Genomic DNA, 21,114 nt, shown 5'->3' with positions numbered 1-21,114 from the left:
TGAATCCACAGTGTTATGGAGGGTGCCCAGCATGGGGCCGGAGGCATAATTTGCCTTCAGAAAACGTTAAGTTCTTTTACTTACCCTTCTCCCCATCTCCAGGCACCCCCGCCCTCCTCTGTTTGTTTGGAGTTTTCAGGACCACCGGGCCCTTGCCTCCCTTCCGCCATCCCTGCAGCCCCAGCCCCCTGACAGTCTCGGGGCCTTCGGGGTATTTCCCGGTGACTGGAGGCTCTCCACCCCCGCCCCTTCGCAGCAGAGCTGAGGCGCGCGCTTGCGCTGGGTCCGGGAAAGCGCGCGTGCCTGTGGAGAGAGGCTGAGGAGGAAGGGGGGAGGTGAGAAGGTGGAAAGAAGAGGAGAGAGAGAAGAGCCTAGAGCCAGGAACGGGAGAGACTGAAAGAGAAGGAGAGAGAGAGAGAGAGAGAGGGTTGGGGGAGAGAGGAGGGAGGGAGGGGAAGGAGGACAGACAGCGGTCCGTTGCTAACCCTAAGGGGAGAGCTGGGAGCCCGAGTCGGAGCTGGAGCACCAGCCAGAGCCGGGCGCTGGGAGACAGCCGCCGGGTACCCGTCAGCTCTGCACGATGCGTCTCCGGCTCTTCTGCATCCTGCTTGCAGCGGTCTCAGGAGCTCGGGGCTGGGGCTACTGTAAGTGCGGGGCTTGGATACAGGCAAGGTTGGGCCCAGGAACCCAAAGCCTGCAAGGGCGGGTCCTGCACTGCATTGCGGCTAGGTGGTCGCGGGCCCCTTCCAGGCCGGCGCGCGCCCGCTCGCTCCCATTCTTTCCTGCCTCTCCCCCGCGCTCCGCAATGCAGCTCTAAGGCTGGCGCGCGCGGCTTCGGCTGGGGCTGGGCTTCCAACCGAGGATGGAGTCGGGCAGGGCGCGGATTTGGGGGCTGAGATCCAAACGGGAGCTGGTGCCTGGGTTTGAGGTTAGAGTTGGAGATGAGAATCGTTCTGGTGACCTGGGGTAGGGTTGAGATTTTGCCGGGGTCTGGAGCTGGATTTTGGAGCTGGCCCCGGGGCTAAGGTTTGTGGGTGGGGCTGGGTTTTGTGGCTGGGATCTAAGCAGCAGTTGGTGACCCTGACTGACGCTGGGTTGGAGATGGCGCTGGTGGTGGTGCTTGGCGCTGGCTGGGGCAGGGACCAAGGCCTGATTTGGGGCTAGTGCAGGGTTTAATGGGCTAATGAGTGGGACGTACATTAAAGCTGGGGCTGTAGTGGTGTCTTGGGCTGACTCAGGTTCTGGAAGATGCTGAGGTTTGGGATTGGGTTTGGGGGAGTACTGTCCCCAGGCTGGTACAAGGGCAGGAACTGAGCTAGGGAGGGTCTGGAGTTGGGTCGGTAGGTCTAGCCTAGGGATCCCCCAGAAGGAGAAGGCAGCCTTACCTGAGCGTGTAACTATTGCTGCAGCCAGATCGAGTACCTGGCTTTAGGTAGGGCTGGGTCGGCCACTGGGGGTAGAGAAAGGGGAACTCTGGCCGCCTAGTGGGCCTGGCTTTGGAAGAGCCGGGGAGGGGCCGGTGCTGACCAAAGTGCCCATTCCCCGCCCCAGACGGCTGCGACGAGGAGCTGGTGGGGCCTCTGTATGCGCGCTCGCTGGGCGCCTCCTCCTCCTACGGGTTCTTCACTGCGCCGCGCTTCGCCCGGCTGCATGGTGAGTGGGCGCGCACCGCTGCGGGGTAGGGTACTCCCAAGGGCTGGCGGCAGGGAGGAGAAGGGAAGGGAGCCAATGGTGAAAGCCCCTGCCCCTTCTACAGGCATAAGCGGATGGTCGCCCCGGATCGGTGACCCGAATCCCTGGCTCCAGATAGACCTAATGAAGAAGCACCGGATCCGGGCTGTGGCCACACAGGGCTCCTTTAACTCGTGGGACTGGGTCACACGCTACATGCTGCTCTACGGCGACCGCGTGGATAGCTGGACACCGTTCTACCAGCGAGGGCATAACGCGGTACTCTGGGCGCCCCTGCGTGCACTCTTGGGGAATCCTTTCTGTTCAGGACTCTGGGCTGGGCACTGGCCGGGGTAGGGGCGGTGGTGAGGGCACAGATGAGGAGCAGTGCCACCATTCTGGGGACTCAGTCCAGCTAGACTGTCAATTCGCCAAGTGTGCAAGACACTCTGCAATCACAGGGTTTAATAGACTTTAGGGTGAAATCTAGGAGAGCTTCCCGAAGGAGGGGACATTTCAGGTAAGCTTTGAGGGAAGATTAGGGTAGTGGGAGAGGACACTCCAGGCTAGGGAAACTGTTGGCAAAGCCGCGAAGGCAAGGAAGATCAAGGAGCGTTTGCTTTTCCGAAGTCAGATTGGCTGCGTGTGACACTGTAGGGTGGGGGCTATGGGGAGACGCAGCAGATGATGGGTCATTCCTCCCCCACCCCCGCAGACCTTCTTTGGTAATGTCAACGAGTCGGCCGTGGTGCGCCACGACCTACATTACCACTTCACGGCGCGCTACATCCGCATCGTGCCGCTGGCCTGGAACCCTCGCGGCAAGATCGGCCTGAGGCTCGGCGTCTACGGCTGCCCTTACAGTAAGGGGCGGGGACAGTCATGGAGGGGGTCCTGGTGACCGGCAGTCTCCCGGCCCGAGCCCACCTGCAGCCCTTCACGCAGAGTCCGACGTGCTCTATTTTGACGGCGACGACGCCATTTCATACCGCTTCCCGCGAGGGGTCAGCCGGAGCCTATGGGACGTGTTCGCCTTCAGCTTCAAGACCGAGGAGAAGGACGGGCTCCTGTTGCATGCTGAGGGCGCGCAGGGCGACTACGTGACGCTCGAGCTGCAGGGGGCACACCTGCTGCTGCACATGAGTCTGGGTAAGCTCCGCGACGTAAGCGCGACCCCCAGGCGCGACCCCTGCGGCTCCCCCACCTCACCTCCCGGCACCACCTCCTCCGCGCTGCCGCGCCCACGCCCGACTTCCCTTTCCTTACTGTCTGGGCCACTCCGCCTTTTTCTTGTAGCGTTTGGTTCTAGCAAAGTGCTGGACTTGGAGTCAGGAGGACTATATTCCAGTCTCAGCTCTGTCACCTACTAGCGGTGTGACGCTGGACAAGGCACTTCCCTAAGCCTCAGTTTCCTCGGTGTCGGGATCGAATCCACGGCAACTAATAACATAAAGAGTTATTATTTTGCATCTCTTTATCGTCTCATAACACCCGCGTGATGTAGATAGAAGCAGTTATCATGCCCCGAGTTTTGCAGAGAGGAAAACAGGCTCAAAGAGGTTAAGTCACATGCTCGCCAGTGGCTCCCGCTCCATCCCTGGCTGCCCTCAGCTCTGGCCCTGTGCAGCCCTCCTCTGCGCTGCACGGGGCTGCTCTGCCTGGGGGCTAGGCCTTGCTGGGGTTCTCTGGACTCAAGGTCTGACCCTGCCCCACCCCACCCTCAGGCAGCAGCCCCATCCAGCCGAGGCCGGGTCACACGACGATGACCGCGGGAGGCGTCCTTAACGACCAGCACTGGCACTATGTGCGTGTGGACCGATTTGGCCGCGAAGCCAACCTCACCCTGGACGGCTACGTGCAGCGCTTCGTGCTCAATGGTGACTTTGAGCGGCTGAACCTGGACAACGAGGTGAGCAGGGGAAAGCGCCCCTTGGTGGGGTGAGGGCCAGTAACTTCTCACTCCTGCAGGTAAGGATCTTTCCAGCTCCCCAGTCTTCTAGCAGAGCTTGGCGAACTTGCTGTTCACCAGAAAGGCCCGGGTTTTTGTTGTTGCTGTTAGCATTCAAGTTCAAGGGTGCCACCTCAGAACTATGAGATGAAGCCTGGAAATCTGGCTTCTGGGGATCAGACAAAGTGAGAAAATTGCCCCCTTGGATCCTCCCACAACGCTGTGGAGTTGGTAAAGACCCTGACCCCAATCAAAGAGTGCCAGACAGGTTAAGTGACTTGTTCAAGGGTGTGCAGCCAGATTGCGGTGGAGTCAGGACCTGAACCCAGACCTCGAGGCCGAGCTTAGGGCTGTAATACAGACACTGGGGCAATGTGTGTTTCCAGTCTTTTATAAAGCCTGGCCTGGCGCTTGAGAAAGTCTATGTAATGCGTGGGAGCGCGAGAAAGGCGTGTGTGTGTGTGGGGGGGGGGTGCGCTCGCGTGCTGGGGGAACCTCACTTCTTACCCTGCCCGCAGATGTTCATTGGGGGTCTGGTGGGCGCTGCGCGTAAGAACCTCGCCTATCGGCATAATTTCCGCGGCTGCATGGAGAACATAATCTTCAATCGAGTCAACATCGCCGACTTGGCTGTGCGGCGCCACTCCCGGATCACCTTCGAGGCCAGTGGGCAGGGAGATCTGGGAGGACGGGAACCCAAAGCCACTGGGAAAGTAAAGAGGTGGAGCGGGAAGAGAGCTTGAGAATCAAATAAAAACCGAAGACCCCCTTTCTCCCCCAGGCAGAGATGCTCAGGTGGGGGAATATCACGAACTCCCAGAAAATGCAAAGTCTACCGACGCCCCAGTTAAGAAGCTCTAGTCTGGTCCAGCCACCTCCTCAGTGAATAATTGGGGAAACTGAAGCTTAGAGAAGGAAAGTGTCTTGGCAAGGGGTCACGCAGTTGTGCAGTTGCACTTGAACCCAGGACCCTTCGTCTGCTTCCCCTTCCCAACTCCCACTTGGGAGAGCGGTCACCAGCGCCGCTACAGGGAAGGGGGCGGCAGGTGACCCTAAATTGTCTCTCAACACTGGAAGGGAAGGAGGTGGTTGCCCTGGAGACAGTGTAGCTCAGCAATAGCGAGCAAGCCGGCTCAGCTGGGAACCCCTTTCGCGGCTGCAGAGAAGTTTCCCAGAGGGAAGGGTCAAGGTGGAAGGTCTTGCACTGCCCCCCCCGCCCCCCCGCACCGAGGGAGTGCGGTGAAGCGGGTCTTGACCAGTGGGAAAATTGAATTCCGAGCCGAGGCAAGGGCAGCAGTGAGGGCCAGAGGCGGACATGCTGGCTGGGCAGTGCTCATGGGTCCTTGCTTTCGCCCCAGGGTAAGGTAGCGTTCCGTTGCCTGGACCCGGTTCCGCACCCCATCAACTTTGGAGGCCCTCACAACTTCGTGCAAGTGCCTGGCTTTCCGCGCCGCGGCCGCCTCGCAGTCTCCTTTCGCTTCCGCACCTGGGACCTCACAGGGCTGCTACTGTTCTCCAGCTTGGGGGACGGGCTGGGCCACGTGGAGCTGATGCTCAGTGAAGGGCAGGTCAACGTGTCCATCGCGCAGACCGGTCGCAAGAAGCTTCAGTTCGCGGCTGGTGAGGGGGAAAGAGGGCGGTGCAAGGAGACCAGAGGACAGAGGGGGCCAGGGAGATTGTAGGCCTGGACCAAGGCCTTTGCATACTTGGGAGGTGAAAAGAAGGGAAGGGAGCAGGGCAGGAGGTCCCAGGGCCCTGTGGGCAAGGTGGAAGTGGCTGGGAGGCAGATCTGGAGCTAAGGGTACTGGGAAAAGCTAGAAGGCTCAGAGTCCTGATATTCCTCAGCTCCAGAGGGTCCCTGGGGGTGTTTGCTATTTGCTTGTAACTTTGCAGACTCTGTGTCAGTTGCTGGGATTATGGATAATGAAGACAGATACTCAAAGATGTCACTACTCAGTGTGATAAGTGCAATAATGGGGGGGCGGGTCACATAGACTACTGTTGGGGCATAGAGTGGGGTTGCTGCTGTCCCATTGAAGACACTCTTCTACTGTAGTCACTGCTTCCACCCACACCGTCTTACTCTCTTATCCAGGGTACCGCCTGAATGATGGCTTTTGGCACGAGGTGAATTTTGTGGCGCAGGAAAACCATGCAGTCATTAGCATTGATGATGTGGAGGGGGCAGAGGTCAGGGTCTCTTACCCACTGCTTATCCGTACAGGGACCTCATACTTCTTTGGAGGTAAGTGGGGACCAACCTGGCCAGTCCCCTTGCCTCTGGGTGGAAGGGCCCCACCTAAATCTACCCAGTAGGGGCTAAATGGAGAGTTTTATAGTGATCAAGCCTTCTTTCCCTTTCCAGGCCTGGGGGAGTGGAATGTCATTGCCATTGTCTACACTTTGGTTCTAGCCCCATTCCTTCTTTCATGTCTGGCTGTCCTTTGGCATCTCCCTGGGGGAGGTTCTCTGGGGTCTCCCTTTGGGAAGGCCTCACAGGGGTGCTTGCTTCAGGTTGTCCTAAGCCAGCCAATCGATGGGGCTGCCACTCCAACCAGACAGCATTTCATGGTTGTATGGAGCTGCTCAAGGTGGATGGTCAACTGGTCAACCTGACTCTGGTAGAGTTCCGGAGGCTTGGACACTTTGCCGAAATCCTCTTTGACACATGTGGCATCACTGATAGGTATCCAGAAGCCCCTCTCTCCACAAGTGTTGATCTCTCCAAAGCCCTTTCCCATGGTTTCCCAATGGGCGTGACCTTTCTCGAATCCTCTTCTCCCTTCTCCTTGTCTGGGCTCCTCAATTCCCCACCTGGAGACAATACCTCCTATTTCTTCCCTTAAGGTGACACATGTTCAGGATAGAAATGAAGCATCTGCTTATGGTTCTGGAAGTTTTTTTTTTTTTTTTTTTTTTTTTTTGGTAGGGGGAGGAGGGAGGATCAGGCACTATTTTCCTCTTTTGGAGAAAAGGAGAACAGTAGCACTTGAACCCTTAGCACTGCCAAATGCCCCAGCATCTGGGCTTATACCTGGTTAGTTGGTGAGGGATGGTGTCCCACCAGGTTCTGGTGCTCCCAGGAGCTGAGAGGAAAGCTTGTGGGGACAGATCCCACTCTGAGGCTCCTTGCCTTGGGGTTGACCCCCTTCCCTAGGTGCAACCCTAACATGTGTGAGCATGATGGACGCTGCTACCAGTCTTGGGATGACTTCATCTGCTATTGTGAACTGACAGGCTACAAGGGGGAGACTTGTCACCAACGTAAGCCAGATGGGGTATGGGGGAGAGTCAGGGATAGGGGAGGTCAGAAGCAGGTTGAGAATCATGAGGCTGCTGGAGATGGTGGGGCTGGCCTTTCTAGCTATCTGATCCCGCAATTGCCTTTTCCCCACGCCACCACTTACCAGCTTTGTATAAGGAATCCTGTGAGGCTTATCGGCTCAGTGGGAAAACTTCTGGAAACTTTACCATTGATCCTGATGGCAGTGGCCCTCTGAAGCCATTTGTAGTGTACTGTGATATCCGAGGTAAGTAGCTCTGACGGGTGGTGAAGGGGCAGCTGACAAGGAAATGCAGGGGTGTGGGGGAACAGGGAAGGACAGAGGGGTGGACAGGGCCAGTAGAGTTATGCTGTGGTGGGGGTAAAGGAGGGCAGAGGGGAAAGGGGACACTCAGGAATTTGTAACCTAGCCTTGCAGATAAATTCCAGCTTCCTGATCCATTCCAGCTGTCTGATCTCCAGCCTACCATGTAGAGGGTCCAGGGCTGGGCTGGAATGGGGCTCCTGGCCACATTTGTTGGTTCTGGGTTTCAGCAGTGGTGTGGAAGTGGGCAGGGAAATGGGTAGAGAATGCCCATCTCCAGCCAAAGCTCAGCCCCTTCCCCTCCTCCAGAGAACCGAGCATGGACAGTTGTGCGGCATGACAGGGTGTGGACAACCCGGGTGACAGGTTCCAGCATGGAGCGGCCATTCCTGGGGGCCATCCAGTACTGGAATGCATCCTGGGAGGAAGTCAGTGCCCTGGCCAACGGTTCCCAGCACTGTGAACAGTGGATCGAGTTCTCCTGCTACAACTCCCGGCTACTCAATACTGCAGGTTGGGCTGGGGTCAACAACGGCGAGGTGGGGGAGCTGGAAGAGAGACCAGTGGGGGCCTGGGAGAAGGAAACCAGAGGGTTCAGCTGGAGCCCTGGGCTAGAGATTCAAGCAAGGGTCTAGGGTGGTTGGAAGGGCTATAGAGGAACCTAGAGGTTAATGGAGGGCCTGGTAACTACCTGCACCTCTTCCCAGGAGGCTACCCCTACAGCTTTTGGATTGGCAGAAATGAGGAGCAGCACTTCTACTGGGGAGGCTCACAGCCTGGGATCCAGCGCTGTGCCTGTGGTCTGGACCAGAGCTGTGTGGACCCTGCCCTGCACTGCAACTGTGATGCCGACCAGCCCCAGTGGTGAGGAGGGCAGAGGAACAGAGTTTTCAGGACTCAGGGGGAGCGGAGAACCATAGAACTAAGCCACTGCATCCCGCCCCACAGGAGAACCGACAAGGGACTGCTGACCTTTGTGGACCATCTGCCTGTCACCCAGGTGGTGGTGGGGGATACGAACCGCTCCAATTCAGAGGCCCAGTTCTTCCTGAGGCCTCTGCGCTGCTATGGCGATCGTGAGTGGCAGATCCCTTTTGTGTGCTCTCCTGGGGTTGTCTCTCCAGTTTCCAAAAGTTAGGCCACCTGACCCACTGGGGGCTCTAGGACACACTGCCAGACACCCCAGCTCCTGCTGGATATGACCCTTACACTTGCTCCTTCCTATGCTTTCATTACACTCCCTAGTCTCCCCTTGAGTTGTGTCTTCCTTACCCCTAAGTATCCTCTACCTTCCCTAACCCCACCTGAGGCTCCCTTACCCTCTACTCTCTAGCCTTTCTGACAAGGCCTCCCTCCTTCTGGTTTTGTAGGAAACTCCTGGAACACTATCTCCTTCCACACTGGGGCTACACTACGCTTTCCCCCAGTCCGTGCCAACCACAGCCTTGATGTCTCCTTCTACTTCAGGACCTCGGCTTCCTCAGGAGTCTTCCTAGAGAATATAGCAGGCCCTTACTGCCAGTGGCGCCGACCCTACCTGCGGGTGGAACTCAACAGTGAGCAGGCAGACACTGGGAGGGACATGGGATAGATTAAGGAGATCTCTAGGGAGTCATGGGATAGGTAGAGGCCAGGGTAAGAGACAAGGGCAGGCAGCCTTTTGAGAGGCTGCATGGAAAGGGCTTTAGCTGACCTTGGATTCTAGAGCTAGTGCTGACTTTTTTTTTAAATAACTTATTTTTTATTGTTGTTGAGAATATACGCAGCAAAACATTACACCAATTCGACAATTTCTACATGTACAATTCAGTGATGCTGATTACATTCTTCAAGTTGTGCAACCATTCTCATCTTCCTTTTTTAATATTTCTTCCCCCATTAACATAAACTCACTGCCCCCTAAGTTTCCTATTTAATCTTTTGAGTTGCTATTGTCAACTTTTTGCCATATAGATAGTTCTTAAAAAAGCACAGTGCTCAAGGCAGACATTCTTTACTAGTTAAACTAAACTATTGCTTGGTTTTAAGAAGACTTCAGGGGATTTTTTTTTGGTTTATGGTTTAAAGATTGTCTCAAGGCAATAGCTTTGGGGGTTCATCCAGCCTTCATAGCTCCAGAAAGTCTGGATCCTATGAGAATTTGTAATTCTGTTCGGCATTTTCTCCCTTTTGATTAGGATTCTTCTATAGAATCTTTGATCAAAACATTCAGTAATGGTAGTCAGGCACCATCCACTTCTTCTGGTCTCATGGCAAAGGAGGGAGTTGTTCATGGAGGCAGTTAGCCACACATTCCATTACTTCCTCCTATTCCTGACTCTCCTTCTTCCTCTGTTGCTCCAAGTGAATGGAGACAAATTGTTATGCCTTGGTTGGCCACTTGCAAGCTTCTAAGACCCCAGGCACTACACATTGAACTAGGCGACAGAACAGAAGCACTAAAGACAATATTGGGCCAATTAACTGCGATGTCCCATGAACCCATGACCCTAAACCTCCAAATCAAGAAACCAAATCCCATGAGGTGTTTGGCTGTACATAAGCAGCCTCGGCAGCTACTCTTTTCTCTTTTTTTGTTCTTGTTAGAGCCAGCTCTGTCTTGATATCTAGCTATATGTGTCCTTGGGCATCCATTTCACCTCTCTAGACCATAGGCCCATTACTTGTGAATAAGGAAGCTGGACTCCTAAGGTCTCTCCCAGTTCTGACTAGCTCTGCTTCTAACCTGAGAGGTGGGGCTAGGAAGCTGGCTCCAGGGATCTGCTAATTTGGGAGAGACCAAGGGTATGTAGTTTTAAGCAGCGTATGAGTTTCACCCCAGGCTGTAGACAAAATGGAGGGACATTCAAGGTGCTTCACAGAGGTGAGGCAGAGAGGTTGTATTGAGCAAGGAATCTATGAGGTATGTTGGAGGTCTGAGTCCTCCCCTACCACTACTCTCCCTCATTGTCCAGCATCCCGGGATGTGGTCTTCGCTTTCGATGTGGGGAATGGGGATGAGAACCTGACAGTGCACTCAGATGACTTTGAGTTCAACGATGACGAGTGGCACCTGGTTCGGGCTGAAATCAACGTGAAGCAGGCCCGGCTCCGTGTGGATCACCGGCCCTGGGTGCTGAGGCCTATGCCCCTGCAGACCTACATCTGGCTGGAGTATGACCAGCCCCTCTATGTTGGTGAGCAACAACCTAGAGGCAGGGCGAAAGCCTCCTTTACCTTCTCACCGTCTCAAGGCTGCTCTCCTCCTTTCTTCCTGGGGCCCCATGTCTTAGGTCCCAGTCCTCCAGGTCCCACCTTTCCTCTCCAATCCCTAGTATCCTATTCCACTCTTCTAGCTCTCTGGCTCCCTTCTCAACACCAGTTCTTATACCTGTCTCTGGCTCTACACTCATTTCTTGACTTCCCTTCCCAGGTTCTGCAGAGCTCAAGAGGCGCCCCTTTGTGGGTTGCTTGAGGGCCATGCGTCTGAATGGAGTGACTCTGAACCTGGAGGGCCGTGCCAATGCCTCTGAGGGTACCTCACCCAACTGCACAGGCCATTGTGCCCACCCCCGGTTGCCCTGTTTCCATGGGGGCCGCTGCGTGGAGCGCTATAGCTACTACACATGTGACTGTGACCTCACAGCTTTTGATGGACCATATTGCAACCATGGTCAGTGCTGCTGGTTATAGGGGGACAGGAAGCAATAGGGCATAATGGGATGTAGGGAGGGCAGGGAAGGAATGAGGGGGAAAGTCAACATCAAGGAAAACTAGAGGTGTCCCTGGGTTCCTAAGGTCTGAGCTGTGGAGTTAGGCAGTTGAAGATGCTAGGCAACTCTAAAAGCATAAAGTGGGATGAGGAAGGATGGAGAAGCTACTGATACTAGAAGAACTCAAGAGCAGCAAACAAATAACTTCCCCATCTTCCCACATTACCAAGGTAACACAGGTTACCTCCCTTATGAGCATATCCACCTCAGGCTGCATGATGCCCTTCTATGCCATTTTCTATTTGACAATTTCTGTGCTACTGAAACATGTCTATTACCTGGTTCTTGCCTCAGGGAGCCTTGACACTCACCATAGCAAGATTCTGCACATATACCCAGACTGCATCCTCCCTGAGGCTGACCAAGGGGGATGCGTGGGCATGTGGGCTAGTGGTAGAAGGAGTCTGGTGGACTAGGGAGATACAGGGACTTAGAGACAGGCAGAAGACCTTTGGTCTTGGTTTGGAAATGTGAGTGGTGGTAAGTGTACTGGATGCGGTCAGGATATCTGGATTCTAATCTTGACTCTTCACTTACTGTGTCCTGGGGCAAGTCACTAATCATCTCCGAGCCTGTTTCCCCATTTGTAAAATGCAGGGGTTGGATTAGATGATCTCTTTAAGTTTCTCATGGATTTAAGATTCTGTTCTGTGACAGAGGGGCTCAAGGGGACCTAAAGTGAACAGAGGTAGCAGAAACTGAGAACAAGTCTCAGGGTGTGTGTGGATGACATACAAAACCTCTGAATCTGGGAATGTGCAGCCTGAGGGCTCTGACCTCATTGCCTCTGCTTTCAGATATTGGTGGCTTCTTTGAGCCTGGTACCTGGATGCGCTATAACCTACAGTCAGCACTGCGCTCCGCAGCCCAGGAGTTCTCCCACATGCTGAGCCGGCCAGTGCCAGGCTATGAGCCTGGCTATGTCCCCGGCTATGACACTCCTGGCTACGTGCCTGGCTACCATGGCCCTGGGTACCGCCTGCCTGATTACCCCCGCCCGGGCCGGCCGGTGCCCGGTTACCGTGGGCCTGTCTACAATGTTACTGGAGAGGAAGTCTCCTTCAGCTTCAGCACCAGCTCTGCCCCTGCTGTCCTGCTCTACGTCAGCTCCTTTGTGCGTGACTACATGGCCATACTCATCAAGGAAGATGGTAAGCTCCCCCAGGTCTTTTTTCCTCAATGCCACCTTCCCCCAGATAACTACTCATAACTACTGATTCACTATTACAAGGACCCAGGTGCTCATAGGAGATGGGGATTGTGGGAGCTGGGAGGAGAGTCCCTCTTTCTCCTCCCACTCCACAGGGACCCTGCAGCTGAGATATCAGCTGGGCACCAGTCCTTACGTGTACCAGCTAACTACCCGACCAGTTACTGATGGCCAGCCCCACAGCGTCAATATCACCAGGGTCTACCGCACTCTCTTCATCCAGGTATGTGGAGAGGGAGGTGGACTAGTTCACATCCATGATTACCCAGGAAAATATCAAATATTTGTATAGTACATCTCAATTTACAGAGGATTTTCACATCTATTAACTCATGTGACACAACAGCTGTCAGGTCGTTCAGGTGGGCAGGTGTTCTTAATTATCTCTGTTTTACAATCAATAATCAGGCTCAACAATAAAGTGATTTTCCCAAAATCAAACTGGTAGTAGGCTGCAAAGACAGGGCTCGAATTCAAGTGTTTTTTGTTTTTTTTAAAAAAACCTCCAAATCCTTTATCTAGGCCCAGGGGTTGCCAATTTAGGAGTTAGGATGCACCCTAACTGGTACCACCAGTTTGGACAGAACAAGGGTGTCTGTATGATCTTGATTATGCCAGCCTCTAATCCTCTCCCCCTTCCCACCTCAGGTGGACTACTTCCCAATGACAGAACAGAAGTTCTCACTGTTGGTGGATAGTCAGTTGGATTCACCCAAGGCCTTGTATCTGGGGCGTGTTATGGGTAAGCTGTGGGTGAGGGTGCATTGTGAGTAAGGAGTCATGGGTAAAGCCCTTGGAGCCTGGAGGAGACTGAAGGAACAATGGACTGGGAATCTCAATGAAGATGGTGACGAAAATGAGTGGGAAACCTATGGATCATGAGAGGGGACTGGGGCTACTGGGTGGTCCAGCCTCTGTCTTTCTGGGCCTGCCTCTCCCCCAGAGACGGGAGTAATTGACCCGGAGATCCAGCGCTACAACACGCCAGGTTTCTCAGGCTGCCTATCTGGTGTTCGATTCAACAACGTGGCTCCCCTCAAGACCCACTTCCGAACTCCTCGACCCATGACTGCCGAGCTTGCTGAGGCCCTCCGAGTTCAGGGAGAACTGTCAGAATCTAACTGTGGAGCCATGCCACGCCTTGTCTCAGAGGTGCCACCTGAGCTTGATCCTTGGTACCTGCCCCCAGGTACATCCCAGGGACACAGAAAAGAGAAGGGAGGGATGACGGGGGGGGAAATGATTCTGAATATGGGGGAAGTTTCTCCTAAATGGGGTTTTCTCCTCTTTAGACTTCCCGTACTACCATGATGATGGATGGGTTGCCGTACTTTTAGGATGTGAGTAGCACTGATCATCCCGACCTCCCAATTTACCCTCTGTCCACCAGCATTCCCTCCCTTCCCCTTACTCCCGGGGCTGAGGGGTGGTGAAGGCACTAGGTACGTAAGAGTGAAATAGAAAGATAAGATGGGCTATGCTGAAGGTGCCTGGTGGCACACTGCTTAAGAGCTCAGGCTACTAACCAAAAGATCAGCTGTTCAAATCCACCAGCCACTCCTTGGAAACCCTATGGAGCAGTTCCATCCTGTCCTATAGTGTTGCTATGAGTCAGAATAGACTTCCCAGCAACAGGTTTGGTTTTGTATGCTGAAGGTAGTATGTAACAATTTAGTTAAGGGGCTGCAGATTATAAATGTTTGAGGATGCTGTAAACTTTTAATTGAAATGCAGACTCAAAATAGGGCCATAGCTAAGGGATAAGGAATGGCGCTGCAGTGACATCTAGAGAGATGAAGGATTGGGGTAACTATCAGGGATATGGAAATAGAACATAAGAAATAGAAGATGGCAGGGGATAATTTAGGAATTCAGACCTGTCAGAGACTTAGAAATAGCTTGATGTGGTTGTACAGCTGGGTTGGACAAAAGTGTATGTGTATATGCCTGTATGTAGGTAAAACATCAAAGATCTGCCCTGAATTGTTCGTTTTTTTCCTCCCAGTTTTGGTGGCCTTTCTGCTGCTGGGGCTGGTGGGAATGTTGGTGCTCTTCTATCTGCAAAAACATCGCTACAAGGGCTCGTACCACACCAATGAGCCCAAGGCCACCCATGATTACCAACCTGGCAGCAAACCTCCCCTGCCTACATCAGACTCTGTCCAGGCCCCAGCCCCTACACCAGGTCCCACCCCAGCCCCAGCTCCAGGCCAAGCTCCTGCCCCCCGGGACCAGAACTTACCCCAGATCCTGGAGGAATCCAGGTCTGAATGAACTAGCAGAAGGGCTTCTGGGACCAAGTCCATCTCCCCTGAACTCCCCCATTCCTGCCTCCATCCTACCCCATCAGGGACAATTGGCTCCTCTTAGCTGGCTCTGCCCATCCAGAGGATACCCCTCCTGCCATGTTTGGTTGGCAGAGTTACAGATGGGACCAAAGGGAGTGGCCGAGCCTCACTGCCTAAACCAATGCCCTGCCCATCCCTGTTTCCCCAGGCTCCTGGCTGTTTGTCTGCCCCAAAGGAAAAGCCTCATGGGGCTGAGACAGGCCCTTCCTGCCATCTCTGTCCCAGCTGCTGCCAGGGATTAACAACAGAGTGTAGGGAAGATTAACTGCCTCCCTTCAAATATACAATCTCAGCAGGGACAGATGTGTGGGATTGCAGGGATGCACAGGGTAAGGGGGGAGGAGGCTGCTAAATCATATTCCCCAGCCTCCCCCCTGCTCTGCAGAATGTCTTCCATCTGCTTCCACTCAGCTGGGGGTTAGGAAGGGCTTCACTGCTCTCCCCCACCGCCCCTTTTTGTTTTTTACACGGAGACCAAGAGGCCTCAGTTTAGCACCTTAGTACCTCCGCTGCTTCACATGCTTTAGCCAAAGCCATAAACAAACACTTGCAATGTAGAGAAAATAATGCAGATGCCCTGACTAGCCAGCCTTCAACTCTTCCACCCTCTTCTAAGATATGCAATAGCCTTGGTGCCTGTCCAAAGGCTTGGCCCCCTCTCCAATGCATGAGGAGCCCTCTTTCCTCCGCTCAGAGATGCTGCTTCGTTTGCCCAGGAGGTCACATTCTTTATATATATTTTTTGTTGCAAAGTGTCTCTCTAGAGAAACTCTATATAGTACTCTAATTTTTTAATTATCAGTTTATATATAAAAGAAAAAACCAATCGACTGTCCTGTGCTGTGCTGTGCTGTGCCCACAGTCTGTAATCTGCTCTCCTGTGTCGGAAGTCTCGTGAGTTCCGCTGGTCGCTCACCCAGCCTGGTCTGGACCTCTATCTGAAGCAAGGCTGAGCCTGATGTGTTCTCAAGACTCAGAGCCGTTCCAATAAAGGGAGAGTAGCAGAGCCCCAGTCTGTGCGTAATGACTGGCGTCGTGGCTGGGGGACAAGTGGGATGGTTCTAAGGGAACTCATCTGAGGGCTCAGGAATTTCTTGGAAAGCCCTTGGAATCCTTGCGTCACCTGCCAGGGGCGTGACTGGATCTTTCCAGCCTCCACCTCTCCCCAGCCACCACCATATCTCGGCTCTACCTCCCCCACCCACAGATCTCACTGCGCAAGGGGGATCAGAATGCTGAAGCTTCAGGAGGAGCTGCTCCTATACCGCCATGCCTGGATCCTCCCAGCCCCAAAGCAGACAGTACACAACTTGCCAAAAAGGATTCTACCACTTTATTCAGATAAGAGGTCACAAGCCACAGGACTTTAAAGTGCGTGAAATTCACTGGCAATAAAGCCACACATATACCAGCCTGCCCCCAGCCCCTGCCACCTCACTCCATCCCATCATTGCATTTTGGCGGGGGCTGGGGGGTGGATTAAGACCCATCACTTAAGGTGAAGGACAGCAGGGAAAAAGGATAGAAGGGCTGGAGAAACAGGAGTATTAGTGGTCCAACACTGGGGAAGGAGGGGCGGACCACAGTGATTCTGCACTGAGGGGAGGGTGGGTCAGGCTGGCCTCTCAAAGGCTGGGTATAATTTCTTCCCCTTTTCACCTGTTCCTCCTGGCTAGCCCCTGGTGTTTCAGACAGATCTAACTCCTCCTCCTGCATCTGTCTCTACGTTCCCCCTGTAATTTATGAGTGATTCAGAGACCACAGGCCAGCTTGAGGGAGTCCCCAGTACAGACAATGAATGCAAACCACAGCAGAAGCAGGTTTCAGAATCATGGTTGGGGCTGGCCCAATCAGGTGGGAAGATGGCTTCTGTTGGGAGCTGGCTGGGAGTGTGCTGAGTGCAGGGCACACATGTGCCCACAAGTGTGGTGAGTCAGTGTGTGTGTGAGTCCCACTAAAATCCCTAGGAACCAGCCTAGCCAGAGGGAGCCCTACTCCTTGCTTCACGGGACAACCAGTGGGGTTGGAAGGAAAGAGTGGTCGGCATAGACTGGGGGAAGAGAGGCTCTGGTTTCACAGAGAGAAGAGAGAAGCCTGCTCTCTAGTCCAGTGCTCCCTACATCAGTCTGTACTGCCCATGTCCTTCCCACCCCAGGCCAATGCTCCTTATTCCCTACAAGCTCAGCACACCAGCCACACACACAGGGGGAGCTCTTGCTGGCCCCATTCTCGTTAAATTCTTTTGTGTCAAGCCAGCTTCTCCTGTCTCCCCCAGGAGATGAGACAGAACTCGAAAAGAATCTTCTACCCTTACTCCGTGTGGGATTTGAGCTGGAGCCCCAGAGACTTTAGCTCAAGCTCCACCCCAATCTCCAAACCTTCTAAAAGAAAGAGTAAAGTGCTTTGCTCTGCATGAATCCCAGAGAGAATGGCACCACAGACTGGCACAGGTGGTCTGCCGGCTGCTTCCCACACTGCACTCCATGTGTGACGCCATCCTATGCACATGCGATTTGGTAGCCCCTCACCCACCTCCAAACACATATTGCCAACTCACCCTGGCTAAACAGCAGGTGCCACAGACAGGAAAGTAAATCACACCAACAATCTTTCTCCTCTCTAGTCTAGGCCTGGGCCCAACTACCCTGAAAAGATAAGCAACCATGGCCCCTTCGGCCAAATGGGGAATAGAAGGCCTGAAGAAAACTACGGACCCTCAGAAGGAGGTGACAGGGTACTGGCACCTGCTCCTGGGAATCTGAAAGCACTTATCCATCCATCTCCAAAGTATACAGAGAAGGCTTTCTCACAGCCTCCTGGGCCCCAAGCTTAGCGGTTTGCCAGGCTGATTCTCCCTCTCCGTCCATGGATGGATGGCACTTAGCTTTCCTTCTCCCGGCCTTGAAGATCAGTATACTTAGAGCCACACTCTTTCATTTAAACCCTGCCACGAGGGAAGAGGTAGCAAGGTGGCCCATCTTCCCTCTGAATTCAGTCTGTGCTGCCCGCAAAGCTCGCTTCTAACCCAGACTGCTCATAGGCTCCAGGTGCCTGACTTCACTCGGCCTGTCGTCTCCAGGTCTTGGAACCACAGAGAGATGTGCCTGGCAACCCAGTTACATAAGGACCTTTGATTTGGAAAGCTCAAAGGACAGGCTAATGCTTGTTGGGAGCTGCCTAAGTTTCTTCCTGAGGCCCACAAAATTCAAGCATACACTGTTCACCTCCCAGCCTGTGTGCTCTTCCTCTGAGGTCTGAGGTGCAGTCTCTCACGTCTGCAACTCTCTCTCCCGGAAGCCCAAGCCTTAGCTGCTTCTGCCTCCCCTTTCACTGAGACAGTTCATTCCCCACTGGACACAGCTGAGGCCTCACTACAGAGGGATGGGTGGGGGGTTTCTCGGTGTGGGAGACATATAGTGCAGGAATCTCGAGCAGCAGTGGTATGTGCATGAAAGCAAAGACAGTGCCGCTACCATAAGCGCTGGCGTGGGGCCCAAGAGGGCTAGAGGACATCAGTCTCCCTCTCGATCCCCACGTACTTGAGGGCATCAGCTTGGCTGTACCTGTCCCAGAGCAGGGAGGAGGAACCAGGTTACTACCAAGGCTTTGTTACTGAAAAGGAGTCCCCTCCCATTGTTTCACTTCCCCTCCCACTCCCCAGCAGCCCTTTACAATGCTATCACTTCTGAGGCCAGGCGCTGGAGATTGGAACAAAGAAACAGCCTTGACCATTGTGGGACCCTCTCCTTCATCCATATATCCCACCTTACACCCCCAAAATCAATTCCACAGCCACCCCTTCTGCCTCTAGAGCTATCCCCCGAGGATGTTACTGGCTCCTTACCTGTAATCAAAGAAGAGCTCTTCGCCAGCTTGAATTGCCCTCTTGGCAAAGATCCCAATCCGATGATCTCCATTCACCATGACCACTGAAAATAGGAGAAACCCAGGGCTAGATTCCTAGTCAACTTCAAGTCAATCCCTCTAGTGCCTGAGTAGGAGTTTGGGCTGATTCTTTCCAAATTTCCAGTGGAAACATAAATGAAACAGAAGTAGAAAGTAGTAATGAAGGTAGTTGCCCCTAAGCCTTTAGATGTATTATTTGGGCTAGTGATAGGGGGAAAGAATTTAAAGAATTATCTTTACAAAGGCTCGTGTTTGTGGCAAATGTTCATAACGTATTCAGTGAAAAAAGCATACTATAAAACCGAAAGAGAGAGGACTAAAAGATTTCAGACATTAATCATGATTATCTTTGAACAAAAAATACCTCAGCTCTGAAAAAAGTTGAAGAATGGCGAGCAATCACAGTAAATGAGGCGTCCCCCAACCCCACACATCTCCCAGGTCACTGGGAACTCACCTTTGGCATAACAGTTGGGGTTCACAGAATGGTTTGCAAATCGAATTTTGTTGCCTTTCCGGGTAGCATCCACTACAAAATCTGTATAAAGTAAATCAAGGAAGATCAAGGGCATATCAGGCAACCCCCGCAGCTTCTTTAGCCTGAATTTAAACTCAATTCCTAGTAACAGAGGCAATTCATTCGGATCGTGATTATGAAGATCAGTGTACTAACAGGAGCTGGGAAAAGCACGCACATAATAATCCAGCTTGTGTGGAAATAACCCTCTTTGAGTCCCCCTCTTTGCTTCAGCTATGGATCTCTCCTTTCTCTCTATTGTGTATGGAGATTTCTCAGGTGTCTGTGCTCAGTGCTCCTACTACAAGCACAACCCCAAAATGGAGGTTCTCCCAAAGCAAGTGAGCTGGGGCATGTAGTGTCTCTGAGTTCTATTCCACCACCTTACTTTATGTATCTCTTGGAAGACTCCGAGGTGACATGAACCAGGACTGCAGCAGGGGCAATTTGGTAGAAAGACCTACCCAAGACCACCCTGTGACGACAGAAAGAGACTCCATACCATTGTTGAGATTGAAGAGGAAGCTGGACATGTATTTGTCATAGACCTTCCCTCGCCGATCAGCCTCATCCTGAGAGATGAGCTGGACAGACAGATAAGGAAGGAACAGGGGTATCAGGTTGTCTGCATGGAGCACGGTACACTACCCCCAGCAAGGGCTGGGAGGGGGGCAGTGGCACACATAGGCACTTATTGAGTATCATGATGAGATTCCTAAGAGAGCGATCTCAGGTTATTTTGTTCCAACCCCCACCCAGACTGACCAGTACTAAAGCTGAACAGAGCCCCTCACCCCTCCTTGTGTGGGCTGAGCTGGCGAAGAGTTGATGAACAGTGGTTTGTTTCAGAATTGTGAAGAGTTCTGTGGGATCCCCCAGAGAGGCCACATGAGAACTCTGCTGAGTTATTTAGAGATGAATTTGCAGCAGCCTGGCCCACAGAAAATCACGATTTCTCATCAGTATCCCCCACAGTAAGAATGTGGGCCAAACCTATAGTACTCACCTCACCACAATATTCAGAAATGAATTCATTTTTCTGCACGGACTCTTTAATGAAGGTGCCCCATCCGGCCACATCTGAGGGGGCCAGTAGCAGGTGCTGGGGAAGAGGGAGCCAGACCTCAGACTACAGAGCCTGTGAGTGAGGGGGTATGTGTGCTTGGGGAGGCGGGGGGCAGAGGGGCAGGGTGGAAAGAACTAGCAACTGTTAAGAGGATCTGAAAACAGAAAAAGGTTGAAGTCACTCTGTTCTGGTGGAAGGAAAAACAAAAAAGGGAGGCGGTGAGAGGAAACGTGCCAGCCCTTCCTCTAGACTCAGGGCCCTCCTGGAGCCACGTCTACAGGAATTCACTGCTGTCTGTGAAGTACAAACAGGCAACATCAAGAATGCTTCCACCTCCCTGCTCCTCTCTGTCTGGCCAGTCCAGGGGCCAGTGGCTTTGCAGCATCTATCAAGAGCTAAGCCCTCACTGGGACAGAAAATGTGTGTCTTTTAGGATTTACTGAGCACTTTCATGTACAAAAGGTGCCCTGGCGGTGCAGTGGTTAAGTGCTCGGCTGCTAACCAAAAGGTTGGCGGTTCGAATCCACCAGCCACTCCAGAAAGGGAGAAAGATGTGGCAATCTGCTCCTGTAAAGATTATAGCCTTGGAAACCCTATGAGGCAGTTCCACCCTGTCCTATAGGGCTGCTATGAGTCAGAATATACTTGATGGCAACGAGTTTTTGGTTCGGTTTCATGTACAAAGCCTCTAAGGAACCCGTGGAAAGGTAGGGTGCTCTGGGCAACTCCTTTCCCACTCTATTATCTGGGCCAGAGCTCTAAGAAAAGCCCTCACCTTCTTGAGGCCACGCTGGATGCTGCAGTTTTTACAGGAAACCACCTTGCAGTCCCAGTGCTCTGACGCCCCACAGGTCAGACACAGGTCGGGGTCACACTCTCGCACTGCCAGATAGCAAGGACACTGCTTGGTGTTGCACTGAGTCTTACAGCGGCAGCCAGGGAAGCGATTCTGACCTGGGTGTGAAGACAAGTAAGGTTAGGAAGAGAAGCAGGCTAAGCTGGGGCTCAGGTTTGACTCGGGCAGCAGGGAAGTAAACATTACATGTTTCAGGATGTTTGGCAAAGCAGCAGAGAAGCTCCCTTCCCAATAATCATATATTCACGCTTTT

The 21,114-nt window shown here is 53.3% G+C and overlaps 2 protein-coding genes across 3 annotated transcripts in view; one reads left to right on the top strand and one right to left on the bottom strand.

Moving 5' to 3' along the window:
* The first annotated feature begins 365 nt into the window (after positions 1 to 365).
* On the top strand, positions 366 to 15,528 carry CNTNAP1 (contactin associated protein 1). The gene is made up of 24 exons (XM_004390282.3): positions 366 to 644; positions 1,552 to 1,653; positions 1,757 to 1,950; positions 2,387 to 2,534; positions 2,617 to 2,820; positions 3,396 to 3,580; positions 4,138 to 4,281; positions 4,978 to 5,239; positions 5,715 to 5,864; positions 6,134 to 6,305; positions 6,777 to 6,883; positions 7,030 to 7,149; positions 7,516 to 7,719; positions 7,914 to 8,070; positions 8,155 to 8,282; positions 8,577 to 8,762; positions 10,161 to 10,382; positions 10,619 to 10,858; positions 11,756 to 12,109; positions 12,264 to 12,391; positions 12,817 to 12,910; positions 13,112 to 13,357; positions 13,461 to 13,508; positions 14,174 to 15,528. Exons 1-24 carry the CDS (start codon positions 581 to 583, stop codon positions 14,440 to 14,442), a joined length of 4,128 nt encoding a protein of 1,375 aa, XP_004390339.1. The 5' UTR covers positions 366 to 580; the 3' UTR covers positions 14,443 to 15,528.
* Positions 15,529 to 15,654: 126 nt separating this feature from the next.
* The window catches only part of EZH1 (enhancer of zeste 1 polycomb repressive complex 2 subunit), a 28,811-nt gene continuing 23,351 nt past the window's right edge, over positions 15,655 to 21,114 (bottom strand). For both annotated transcript variants that reach the window (XM_023725222.1, XM_023725223.1), the window contains exons 16-21: positions 20,781 to 20,959; positions 19,946 to 20,041; positions 19,442 to 19,523; positions 18,880 to 18,960; positions 18,361 to 18,445; positions 15,655 to 18,079 (exon numbers count right to left, since the gene is read on the bottom strand). In XM_023725222.1, coding sequence (XP_023580990.1) covers positions 18,019 to 18,079; positions 18,361 to 18,445; positions 18,880 to 18,960; positions 19,442 to 19,523; positions 19,946 to 20,041; positions 20,781 to 20,959 — 584 coding nt within the window. In that variant the 3' untranslated portion in view covers positions 15,655 to 18,018. The remainder of the gene's footprint in view (positions 18,080 to 18,360; positions 18,446 to 18,879; positions 18,961 to 19,441; positions 19,524 to 19,945; positions 20,042 to 20,780; positions 20,960 to 21,114) is intronic.

The sequence above is a fragment of the Trichechus manatus genome, unplaced genomic scaffold (assembly GCF_000243295.1).
Source record: "Trichechus manatus latirostris isolate Lorelei unplaced genomic scaffold, TriManLat1.0 scaffold00294, whole genome shotgun sequence".
In the NCBI taxonomy this organism is placed as follows: Eukaryota; Metazoa; Chordata; class Mammalia; order Sirenia; family Trichechidae; genus Trichechus; species Trichechus manatus.
The sequence above is the reverse complement of the archived record's forward strand: the minus strand, read 5'-3'. Positions and strand labels throughout refer to the sequence as shown.

Excerpts from the sequence above, each read along its gene's own strand:
- CNTNAP1 (XM_004390282.3), top strand. The coding sequence starts at position 581 with ATGCGTCTCCGGCTCTTCTGCATCCTGCTTGCAGCGGTCTCAGGAGCT. Across the intron at positions 1,951-2,386 it reads ACCAGCGAGGGCATAACGCG|ACCTTCTTTGGTAATGTCAA; the intron begins GTACTCTGGGCG and ends CCACCCCCGCAG. Across the intron at positions 10,859-11,755 it reads TGGACCATATTGCAACCATG|ATATTGGTGGCTTCTTTGAG; the intron begins GTCAGTGCTGCT and ends CTCTGCTTTCAG.